Below are 13,187 nucleotides of genomic sequence, written 5' to 3'. Positions count from 1 at the left end.
CTTGAAATATTAGAAAATTTTCTGGTTTCCGAAAGCTAATTGGAAACTGATAATTTGTTGCTGTCTAACTTTCCTCTGCAGGAACTGAATTTTATAGCTGAATGTGTGGTTAAATTAGTGGAAAATTTTCCACTAAACATCACTATACATAATATCCAAAATTGTCTGGATTATGAAAAGTTTTTTCACTTGTTTCTACATTGTGATGAAAATTTTCCGATTCATAAAAATTCCTTTCACTTGTTTCTACAGAGCAATAAAACTTTCCGATTCACAAATAGTTGTTTTACTTTGTGCTTCAAAATGATGAAAATTTTCCGACTCAGAAAAGTTCTTCAATTTTTCCATACAAGACAGAAAATATTTCGATTCATGAAAAATTGTTTAACTTGTTCCTAAGTAGTACTGAAAATTGTCTGAGCCATGAAAATTTTCAGATTCTTTAAACGATCTTTCGCTTTCTAACATTTCTATACATAATTTCAATCAATTTTATGAATACTGAGGAACTGTTACTTGATCACTATTTGTTAAGAACGGAAAATTTTCCGGAAACATATAGAAGAAAATTTTCCACCTCACATCACGACTAAACAACGATGTAGGAATAAGTGGAGTATGTTTTTGAGTCGGAAAATTTTCCGTTTCAAAATTTTCCGGAAAATTTTCGTCTATACAGGATAGACAATTTTTCGATTCATGAAAACTTGTTTCACTTGTTCGTACATAGTACTGAAAATTGTCTGAGCCATGAAAATTTTCAGATTCTTTAAACGATGTTTCAATTTTTAACATTTCTATATATGAATTCAATCAATTATGAATACTGAGGAATTGTTACTTGATCACTGATATTTGTTAAGAACGGAAAATTTTCCGGAAAAATACAGAAGAAAATGTTCCACCTCACGTCACGGCTAAACAACGATGTAAGAATAAGAGGAGTATGTTTTTATGAATCGGAAAATTTTCCGGAAAATTTTCATCACTGTAAATGAGTAAATAAATAAGTATAAATTTTCGTACTTACTTTAACGCCCTTTGTGTCTTATGTATCACTAAATTTTCTGTTCATCTACATACAAGGTGAGTTATTTGGGATAGGATATTTTGAAGTAATTACGTTACAATAAAACCTGACGGAATACAAGTAAGTTACTCTCTCAACAAAAAAAGGTGAAAACAAAATCTACGTCGTCGTCTTTATACATTAGATACATGAAAATTGATGTTTTGTTTCTAGACTTACACAAAACTAAAACAATCAAGTTTCAAATTTCAGATATTTATCTTGATAATGAGCATATGCAAAATAAAACATATCCGATTGAAAAATTACTGTTCTACTTTTCTTTTCCATTCACCGTCAAAAAGTTCATTTCATAAATACAGAAAATAAAATAATCGCACATGTGTTACAATGAAGGTTCCAACCACACCTGTTAAAATCTCATTGAATGCCTATGAAATTTTAAAGCTATAAAGAAAACTTGGAAATTATTCTCCTTTCCCCCTCCCCCATTAAGGCGTACAAATAATGTGTCAAGGGGGAGGGGATCCAAGCTCTCGAATTCATATACTTTCAAGTGTTTGTATACGTATCTTAATATACTTAATGTTTATTTTATTTATTTATTTTGCGTAATAACTTGCTCAAGAAGGAAAGTTAAACCCGTATCCTCTTTTGTGTACGCCATTGTTTTCACATATTTTTGTGTCTCATAATAAAATAATATTCATATATTATAGTTCTGAAAGAATAGTCAATTGTGAAAAATACTAGGAGCACTCAAAAAGTTCCCGGAATTTCCTTCTAACTATTTATGACCACAATTGTCTTCCAAATAGACTCCTTGAGAACACACACATACTTTTTCCACTGCTCCTGCCATTGCTGGAAACAACACTAAAACTCCTGTTCTGGTATGTTTCAAAGTTCAGCCGTTCCGTTGGTTTGGTTGTCTTCTACGGCGGCAGAAATCCGCTGATGCTACATCCAGTGAGCAGGGATAGGAAGGCTGGTAGAGGATGATTTCTGGCTCTTCCCGAAGATCAAAAAGGGCCCTCAAAGATAACCGTTTTGCCCCCGTAGAAGACATTCAAACCAACGCGACGGCTGAACTTCGGAACATTACCAAAACAGGAATTTTAGCGTTGATTCTAGCAATGGCAGGAGCGGTGGAACAAATATGTGTGTCTTCTCAAGGAGCCTATTTGGAAGGCAATTAAGTCAATGTGTACCTACATTATGGCAATAAATAATTACAACGAAATTCCCGGAACATTTTGACTGGCCCTCGTATGTTTATTTATGGGTACGGGAGACAGAAACAAAGTAGGTTTGTAGAGATGTTATAGTCATTCGGGAACTTTCTGACTGCCCCTCGTATCTTTATTTATGGGTACGGGAGACAGAAACAAAGTAGGTTTGTAGAGATGTTATAGTCATTACCACTTTGTATTAGTTCAACATTTCAACACAGGTCCAAGGAAGTACTAATTTCCGAAATCACTACATTGCTTGTTAAAAAAATCTGTAAGATGGGTGTGCTATTATTAAAAAAAAAGTAATGTAGATTTTAGTATATAAATGACAATGTGAATATCAATCGAGGTCGAGACACCTCATACATACTGAAAAGTACACAAAGCCAACAAAACAAGTTGGATATATCGTATTTTAATATTTACGACTGTTAAACTGGGAAACCATAACTTACCGTATATCTAATAGTACTGGAATTTTCAAATACAACTGGTTTGTTGTAATGTGCTTCCAGGTGATTAACAAGAAGTTTATACGCTTTTATTGCGTGTGACGATGGCAGCTGATACAATTTAACCTTGAAAATCTCAATGAGTCCAACAACCACTGTTTTCACATCGAGAACTTCATTCTCATTCACTATAGTGATGGCATCTGTTGTGTGCTGTTCGAAAGGTCTATTCAATACCTGAAAATACGAATTATTTAATCAATTAAAATGAAAGTAAGATCTTATCTAACTGAAGACAGTTTTGGAAGACTATATCTTAAACATGTATTACGGAAAACTGAGGAAGATTGCCAATTACCTGAAAACATGTAGACTCATGATACATATTTCATTATATTCATCTCGAAATATACAATAATCAAAGAGTCCTACCGTATAATTAAAATGTAAAAAATTACTTTTTCAACAGTTAATAATGGAACGAATGAATTCTCGTTTGCGCCCGGGGAAGATTTACAATTAATGTATAAAGATTGTTATCTTAAAACAAACTGAAAAGGTACTCAACTTGGAAAGAATACATAGTACGGCGAATGCCTCTTTTATGACAATCAATCAACAACGTTTTGCTGCAGTACAGGTTGCATAGAAACTAGAAAATGTCAAGGCTTTTACATTATACAGTATGTTAACGTCACTGTTATCACTGAAGATGTTAGCGGATTGACTTCTCTAATGAACTCCGCCAAGATAATGGCTCTGGTTATCTATAAAACAAAATTCAAAAATTCGCATTCGTTCAATTTTTATCGTGTGGAGTAACGGGCGGACGGACGTACTAACAGCATAATCTTGTAAGTCGCTCTGTGTAACCGTAATAAACGTTTACTTCAAATCACGATGATTTGAAATACATGCAATGAGATTATCATTAAATTAACCTTATACTTTTTCTTTTAAATTCGTCTTTATGCTAGATTCTTATAACTTAGAAACTGACAATGTGAACTACAAAAATAGGTATTGAATGTGGAAAAAGCAAACACAAACGAAACAACTATAATGGAAATCTTCAAATATGAACTCTTAATTACCTTTTCCAGAATGTCTAGAAGCTCAAGGCACCTTTTACTTTCACATTCTAAACACAAGTCGACTAGCAACTGTGAGCCAACATTTCTCACAACCATATCGGTATCGGTATCGAGATGCTGCAGGTAAGGTACAACGATTCGTTCGATTATTTCGTCCTCATAAATAGCTCTGTGAATACAAGAAGAGAAGCCAGAGTATGAATTAGTGCATACAATGTAAAAATCCAAAATAAACATGTTTCAGCGTACTAAAAAATATCGTAATACACCTTCTTAACTATTAATCATATAATGAGGGATACTTTTTATTTACTTTATTACACTTTTGGTAATGTAAGTTATAAACACCTGTGAAACATATGATGCGTTCCGGATAGTAAGGGCGGATTCAACATCGGATTATTTTTTCTATTTACCCAAGGTAATGATGACGATAACACAAATTTCATCAATAATAATAATCTACATTATAAAAGTAAGACGCTTCACCAGTCAGTCACACCAATTTCTAATAGTTCGCAGTCAAATTAATAATTGTCGTAAGTTCCACTTCTTCCTACCAGTGTTCGTAGATTTCCTGAAGAAAATTTCTCCCAACTGACATGAAAAATATCCATTTTTCTTATCACATTATCACTAGTTTGTTGAGTGTCCAATTCTTATAACAGAATTTATGCGATAAGATTAATTTAGCTGCATTAAGAAAGGACCAACTATTTTTGTTTTATTCATTTGCTTTTTGACTATTTTTTTACGTTTTCCTTCATTTCTTTTACACTTACACACAACATATATATAGCCAACAATGGGTGCAAATTATGCTACTTGGAACAAACACACAAACTATTGTTATTATATTGGTCAATCAGTCAGCACAAGAATTTCCCCGTATTTTCACGTTTTATCGAAAAATTCATTTTTGCTAAATTTACCTACAAACTTTCCCTAAATTAGAAAAATTGCCCTCAATTTTGCTAAGTTTACCTTCAAACTTTCCCTACATTAAAGAAATTTCCCTCGATTTTGCTAAATTTAACTACAAACTTTTCCTAGATTAGAGAAATTTCCCTCAATTTTGCTAAATTTAACTACAAACTTTTCCTAGATTAGAGAAATTTCCCTCAATTTTGCGAAATTTACATACGAAATTTTCCTAGATTAATTTCCCTCAATTTTGCTAAATTTAACTACAAACTTTTCCTAGATTAGAGAAATTTCCCTCGATTTTGCTAAATTTAACTACAAACTTTTTCCTAGATTAGAGAAATTTCCCTTAATTTTGCGAAATTTACCTACGTACTTTTCCTAGATTAGGGAAGTTTCCTTCAAACTACGAACACTGCTCTCTACCTGACGTCAAGAGGTCTGGCTAGCGTGCAGGCAATTTGCAGACGAGCCGAATCCTTGGGCAAAACAACTACTATTAATAATAACAATCATAGTAAATGATTGATAGAGAAAAGTTTTGTTGAGTTCGCCTTTGTAAAGAAGGTTTAAAATGCTTTTTTTTGCAAAATAAGCCTTTGCTTGAGTTCGCCTTACTACCCGGAACACCTTATATATAATCTTTTATTTTTTCTACACTAACATAAAAAATCTACCTCATTACGTATGTGACATAGTATGCATTAGTATGTTTATTAATTAGAACCCTATAGTAAACGTTTTTTAGGAAATAGGAACAGTTAACAATAATAATTATAATAACTCTTGCAAATATATAGGGTGAAAATTAAAGGACATACAATATTCTTGTTCCGGTTTACTATACTTAGCAGAAGAGGCGTAGTGTACATCCCGTCAGCAGTGGAATATATGATGTTCATGTTGAAGACTCCCAATTTTGTCAAAGCGAGCTGGTCGCGAACTAGGGGACTAAAATACTTTGGCATACAATAATACATAAAGGGTGAAAGATTAGACCGGTACTCGAACCCAGGATCTTTGGCATACCGTGCCGATGCATTAACCACTACGCTTCCCAGAACAGCCATACACTCTCTCTTTCTGAAGTAAGTGCTCTCCACTCCGACCACATGGCTTGTACCACAGCATAGTTGCTGTGCTAGGAGAATCCAGTGTTCATATATTGTAAACACGTTTTTACTGTTGTAATGTACAGTTTACGGTTGTACGTAAAATTGTTATATCTCTTCGTCTGAGTGTCCCCACCGGAAATCGAACCCGGGACCGCTCGCACCAAAGGCGGGAGCGTTAGCGAGTGAACTACATGAACCTCATGAACAAACAAAACATAAGCAATGTTTAATTAAAGAAACTAACTAATGTATTCTTAAACTAACTAATGTATTTTAGAAGTTACAGTTTGAACCTACGTAGCAAAAAATGCAGTGAAAAATAAACACATACATTTTGACTATTACTTCAGTATGTTATTTCAACACCGAGAGTATCTCCTTCATTTACATTATAGCATCATTTCCTAGTAACTGGTAGTGAAAATTTGTGTTTCTTTTAATTTTTTTGTATGAGGAAGACTTTACGCGGTTTCTATGTGTACTACGAAGAAAGTGCACTTAAGAACTATAGATGGTAGCATTGTTACTCGTGTAAATATTGTGAGAAAATTCATACGCTCACAACAACGCTCTTTTTCTGAAGGATTACAGAAGAAATATGTTATTCCTTACATGGTGTAGATGTCATACATACCGCATAAAGCTTTGCTCATAGCAAAAAAATTAGAGCTAATACAAATCATTACTGTCACTTACTAAATATGTATGACATCGTTAAAAATGTGTTAAAATAACACCCTCAACTGATTACCTCAGAGGTGTTTTAACACCACTATTTTTTACTGTGTACGTATCTTATCCTGAAGTACTATTACCTCAGAGAGTTGTTTTAACATCACTATTCTTTATGCGTACGTATCTTCCTTACTGCGTTGATAAGAATTTATTTTCTACAAAAGTAACAAGTTTATCACATGGGCAGTTTCAATTTTAGAGCCCTTGCACTTAATGAGCAAGATGTTTTTATAGAGTGATTGAATCTGTATATGTGAATGGCCTATTAAGAGCGACGCCAAAGTGGCTGACACAGTATAGGAATAAAGACGCAATACATAAGGTAGGTTCAAACTATCACTAATTAAAAATAAGTTTTATAAAACAAAAACAAGTTATATTTTTCTTCTTAAACTACCAATTCTACCCACTTTGCGTTGTAGAATGAAGTTCCCAATGCTCAATTCAATTCACTTTGTTTCAAAGTGAACAAATCCAGCAATTTCCATATTTTCGGAGGTCTTGAAAATTAAGTAAACTTTCCAAAATTTAGATGAATTTTGGAAACTTACACCTTACTTTAAACTGAAAGGGGGGGGGGGGGTACAAAACATTGTTTTTAGTATTTCTTTACCTTTGAGTGTGAATAACGTTAGACAAAACATCCAACACTTTCACCCTGATAGTTGTTCTGGTTTCCAACTTAAAATATTTATCTAGTAGGGCTTTCAATTTGCTCAGCCACATTGGTCTCGTAGGCACGATTGAACTTGCTACGTTATTGATCAATCGCAAAATCGATCCTTCCTGCAAAAGATATATATGCAAAAACTATAATTAATGATAATAAAATGCAATATTATACGAAAACCTAATACGAAAAGAATTTAAACAAGAACTTCCACATAATTCTTTAATAAGGGTCTATACTTGACATCAAGAATTGAAATTAACGTAATTATTCTTGAAATTTATCACACCTTCAGAACAGAAAAATAATTAATATTATATAATGTAAAGTATATTTTGTGTAAATATAATGCATCACCTTCGTAGTCCTTTTAATAAGTAGTATTTTCATCTACATGCTTGTCTTCGCCTTATCTTCATGGAAAGGGAGAGGAAGAAGAGACGATACTGGGTTGGGAGAGAGTTCCAGTTTGCTGCCTTGAAGTCTCAAAAACCTCCATCAATCCAAACTACCTTGTATACTGGTGGGAAGAGGCATGTATTTTATATAAGTGTCCTCTAAGCCCATTTAACAGGGAAGCATTTATCATAACAGAAATCCTAATACCGTTAATCTCACGTAAAAAGCAGCAATGACAATTGTACGAGGGTAAGTCAACTAAAAACCATAAAAGTAGAAATAAAAATCCGCATATGGCGCCAGTGAGCTGTAAGTTGGCATGCCTGTTTACGATAGTATGCCGGATGTCTCCTAGGTGGCAGCAGCCGGCAGATGCACAAACACCGGCGCAACAACAGTTCCAAAATGACAGCCCCACTAGCCACATGCATCAGCGAGGAGCAGCGTTTGGAAAACCGCCGTGTGACAATAGACGAAATTGCAGCATGTGTACACATGAGTCATGGATCGGCCCATCATATTGTGAATGATGTTCTCCAGTTTCATAAGGTGTCTGCAAGATGGGTGCCCCGACAACTGACGCCTGAACTGAAACAGCGACTTGTTGATGCGTGCGAAGAACTTTTGTGGCGTGCTGAACGTGACGGTAATACCTTCCTGTCACGAATCGTCACTGGTGACGAAACATGGGTGCATTACCATCAGCCTGAAACAAAGAAGCAATGGGCGGCAGGAAGTTCCACTCCGATGAAGAGGTACGCAACGCGGTGCACGAGTGGTTGCGCCGTCGCACAAAAGACTTTTTTTCTGCAGGTATTCAGGCTCTTCCGAAGCGCTGGCGGACTTGCATTGAACGAGGAGGGGACTATGTTGAAAAGTGATTTACTTCTGTACCCTGTGTGACCAATAAATAATATTTAAAAAAATAATTATGGTTTTCATTTGACTCCCCCTCGTACAAGCCATGATACTATGATATATAGTACAAAGTTCCCCAGAAATGAAATCAAAATGAAACATTTCAGTTCATCGTCCCACGATTATGCCCTTTAGACTAACAGAGACGAACGATTAAAGAAAGTGAATGACAGCGGAAAAAAATGTGGAATGAGAATGTAGGAGGAAACGGGAGTACTCCGAGAAAACCCATGGACACAATGTTTTCCACCACAAACTTACTTGGTCAAGAATCGAACCAGGAACTGCATGCATCAGAGATAAGCGCTCTACTACTGAGCCACCGTTCCAGCTTCCTTAGAAATAAAGCATACTCTATCTTCAAAATAAAGAATAAACTTTATTTATTTATTTATTTATTTTAAGTTTGGATAGGCAGAATAAATTGTAATACTAAATCTAATACCCAGAAATAAAATACATGTGTAGTGATTTGTGTGGCAAAGCTTACGTCAAACCCGTATAATTACAATTAGCTACTATGTGTTACTACTTACTCAAAAAGAGAGTATGAGTGTTGCACAATACAATAATCAATTAACACTGTAAAATAAGTACACTTGTGCTTGTATAGAGACGACGGTAGCCAATAACTCTACCAGTGATACTCTCCTATATGCAACTATTAGAAACTAAATTCTTACGGGTCGTCCTACGGAGCATCTGTCCACCAGTTCAAAAAGTCTCTTCACGGAACCATTAAACTGGCCTAACTCCATCAACTGTTCTATCGTTGATATTGTATCATGTAAATGACTAGCAACAAGAGCCATGTGATCTGTTTGTGGACCAGTCTCTGAAATAAAAATAATATTATAGTTTACAGATTTTAAAACCCCAACATTATTATAAATATTTAAACTTTTGTAAAAAATCTATGTAAACAATTCACCAATTGTCTGAACTGAATAAATTAAGTCAAAGTTGTTTCCAAAATCTAATCCGGTTTATTGAAATAAGCCCAAAACTTATTTTATTCTATAAGACATACACGTGGAACTTCCAGACAAAAGAAGTATGAAAGGCATGAGAATTGCATTCGGCAGTTTTATATAAAAAGTATTATCTATGTTTACTCAATACACAAGTCCTACATTTCAGCTCTAGACTTGCCATTCCTACCAGTTATATAAGTTACGTAAATCAAGAAGAAAATAAAATGAAATCTGTAAGTTTTACGTCCCACGGTTATGCCGGGTAGGCTAAAGAAGACGGTGATGAGAGATGCGTGAAATGGTGGAATGAAGAAAGTGGGAGCAAACGGGAGAACCCCGAGAAAACCCGGTGTTTGTCATAAATCAAGAAGAGGCGGAGCCTTCGAAGTTTATTTCAACCACAACAAAGATCACAATATAAGTGTCTTTTTATATTAACCTTTTCTGATATTTTCTGATTCCTTGCTTCGTATCTCAACCACAGCCTTTATACACGTTATAAGAGCAAATAATGGAAGTAAAACCTCCTTATCATTCAATTATCAGTTTCCTATTCTCGTGTTTGTTTCTATTTCTCGCAATATTCTGTGAGAAATCAACCTAAGATTTAGATAGACTGAGAACCTACAATCAAGGGTTCAGTTCTCAGTGTACACTCCGGTATTTAGTATTCTTCTCAAAACGACAATATATAACGATTACCTAGCTATTAATTCTGTAGTAATTAAAGTTAGCATGTAGTGCACTACTTCAGTAAATGTAACCTTATAAATTACGTACTTGTGTCCAATTTATTGTCCAGATAAAATTTCGGTTACCCTGCTAACCAGTCATTGGACCTGCTCAGATCTTGGCTGAATTCAAAATGCTAAATGCATACGGTAACTACGATTTGCCAAGCAGTAAACACAAAGAGTACTATAGTAGTGTGTAAATGAATTGGATAACTTCGTTCTAAAAAAAAAAAACAATGATCACCGATACTACCAAATGGGTTTAAAGAAAAGTATGTTTAAAAATAGTGAGTTACTAAGATACACATAAGAAAAATGTTTTGTTTTAAATGTGTTTCAATGTAAGTCAAAAATCATTGAAAATACTGTCAGTATATTTCACAGACTCGATAGCGTCAACTTATCTTCCGAGTTGTCAATTTTTGAGTCCGTTTGACAAAAGATCTAAGAAATCTCAAAAATAATATATAAAATGGCGATCTTTACTGCCAGAAGGAAAAAAAAAAAAAAAAAAAAGTAGTTTTCAAAATAATGAAATATTTATGCTCTTTCTTCGGAGAAAATGGAATACAAAAAGTATTTTTGAATGTTGTCGAATCCGGGTCGCGTACGCTGTGCATATCTTTCTATTCCGTTCCAATTGTGAGAATTCGAGTTTCGATTCCAAGTTGGCAACCTTGTCACTCGTACACGACGCGGAATTCGACAATATACAAAGGACTTTAAGTCTTTTTTGATGTCAGGAATCACCTCCTGAAGTTTAAGCACATCTTTCAGGTTCATCTTGTATTACTCTGAACTTATTGTACGAAAAGTTTCCCGGACACGGCTGAGAAATGGTGGTGTGAACTGTGGCCCAGATCACGTGATCACTCCCCACTAGATTACTTTCTATTGGGTTGTCTCAGGTCTCTACGAATAAGCCACGAGAAATTGACTGCACCATTGTATGTGTGATGCAAAATTGTACTTTTAGAATCCATTCCAACCACCAAAACAGAAGACATTTAAATAACATTGTCTTCAAAATATAATGCCACTTATTGATTTTCACAATTAAAAAATAAATATGAAACGTTCTGATATGAAACGTTCTTATTAGTAAACCCTGTAGACACAATAAATGCACCGTAAACGTACCTATATGATTGATTACTACTTCGATTATAGAGAGCACAATATCCCATGCTGGATCTTGAAGTTCAAGTCCGTATTTATTAACAAGTCTCTGAATGCTCAGCATTACTTCATACACCACCACGGTATGATTACATTTTATACCCTGCAATTGGAAAACAAAGTACATTTCAATCATATAAGATAGTACACAAATAAAGGAACAGATTCGAAACGGCATCAGCTTAAGTGAAATACAAACTGAGCTAAGTTCACTCTCAAACTGTTATATTGAAAACTACCTTAATTAATCAAAGAACGTGGCTGAATGAACAAGATATGAAATCATAACATAAAGTATCTTTTTCATGTAATTTCTAACATCTAATGCTTTCGAACTCTTGTTAGGTGGACTCCTGAGGAAAAGCTGATAACCCATGACGAGTAGATCAAATCAACCAAGGTACAGCCGAAATCATTCCTGAGAACATTCTAATCTGGATCCATCGAAAGCAAGACCCTATAAATCAGGAAATTCTTCAATATATGCTCGACTTACTAAAAGAAGGTGGATAAGACAGAGGTTTCCTTCGATCTCTGTGTTCTCTCTAAAGAGTGGGTGTCACAAGAGACAGAAAATGCCTCTAAGTCCTTGATTTAGTGTCCAGGTACCTCGCCTACGTTGTTTTCACATCCTCACTCTGCCGAGAAATTGTTTCGGAGGGTGACGGAGGACTTCCTCCATATCCCTCTTCTTTCTTCTCCCATCCCTCTTCTAAGGACCCATTGGAAAAATCAGTTAATGGAGAAAGTTGTTAACGGGGATTGAGCTTTCTAGATTGCTTGAGCTTTCTATCCCAAAAGATGATTAGCTGATTGAGGTTTAATGTCTCTTTTCAGTATTAAGGCTGTATGAAACGGGACTTATTGGTTTAGAAGTGGAATTCGAACCACTAGCTAAATCTGAACCTATTAACTTCATTGGGAATCGAATCCAGGACCACGCGCCTTAGCCACTCGGCCATGATAGCATTGTTACTATCACCGACTTAGATAATGAGAGGCTTCAACTCACTTCTTACATTAAAATTAGTTTTTGGTCACCTTGGCTTTCATGCATCTTTGACTGTAAAGCTGGCTTCCCTCAACCGAAAGGAAGCAGCGAAGACAGGAGTACGCACAGTGGCAGGAGCCCTTTTCGAGTTTGACACCTCCTTATCCTGAGCTCCTCAGAATCATCTGACGTAACCTTTTCGATGAGGAATTAGTTCCTTACCTTAAGAAGACTCCTTTCGGAAGACCATCTATGAATCACCTGTGGTTTCCTGTGATCGGCGAGGAAGCTTAAGGAATTCAGATTAGTAGTGGAACTGTTCTTCACTGTGAATATGAGTAATCCCTGTCTGTGACTGGCCATTCCCTTACTGATACTTACCTTCGTCCATTGAAACTGAGCAGCCAAGTGTAGAGAAAAGGCACTTGTATAAGCCATGCATGAAACTATGGTCCTGAAACTGCATAGCTCCATCTATGGTAATGAGTTCCGGAATGTTCTCGAGTTCGCGCGTCACCTGCATTCTCACTTTGACTGATGCATTAAACTCTCCCGGTTGAAACTATTTGATCACATACACGAAAGAATTAACTGTCCTCCTAGTTTTGTTCAGACCCCTACGGATTCTAGCACATATATGATGTATACTGACTGCCGGACCAACTATGAAGTCGGTCAACCAGAATTGTAATATGATCCATAGGATCCGTGTAAAGCATCACGATATTCCTATAATA

At 35.4% G+C, this 13,187-nt stretch overlaps 1 protein-coding gene across 2 annotated transcripts in view; it reads right to left on the bottom strand.

Annotated features, from left to right (window-relative positions):
- Positions 1 to 13,187, bottom strand: part of gig (TSC complex subunit tuberin) — a 121,428-nt gene that overhangs the window by 78,716 nt on the left and 29,525 nt on the right. For both annotated transcript variants that reach the window (XM_081731841.1, XM_081731840.1), the window contains exons 8-12: positions 11,421 to 11,562; positions 9,256 to 9,407; positions 7,199 to 7,371; positions 3,812 to 3,980; positions 2,721 to 2,954 (exon numbers count right to left, since the gene is read on the bottom strand). In XM_081731841.1, coding sequence (XP_081587967.1) covers positions 2,721 to 2,954; positions 3,812 to 3,980; positions 7,199 to 7,371; positions 9,256 to 9,407; positions 11,421 to 11,562 — 870 coding nt within the window. The remainder of the gene's footprint in view (positions 1 to 2,720; positions 2,955 to 3,811; positions 3,981 to 7,198; positions 7,372 to 9,255; positions 9,408 to 11,420; positions 11,563 to 13,187) is intronic.

The sequence above is a fragment of the Thermobia domestica genome, chromosome 11 (genome assembly GCF_964235325.1).
Source record: "Thermobia domestica chromosome 11, izTheDome1.hap1.1, whole genome shotgun sequence".
Classification (NCBI taxonomy): Eukaryota; Metazoa; Arthropoda; class Insecta; order Zygentoma; family Lepismatidae; genus Thermobia; species Thermobia domestica.
Note: the sequence above shows the minus strand (reverse complement) of the source record. Positions and strands in the feature narration are given on the sequence as shown.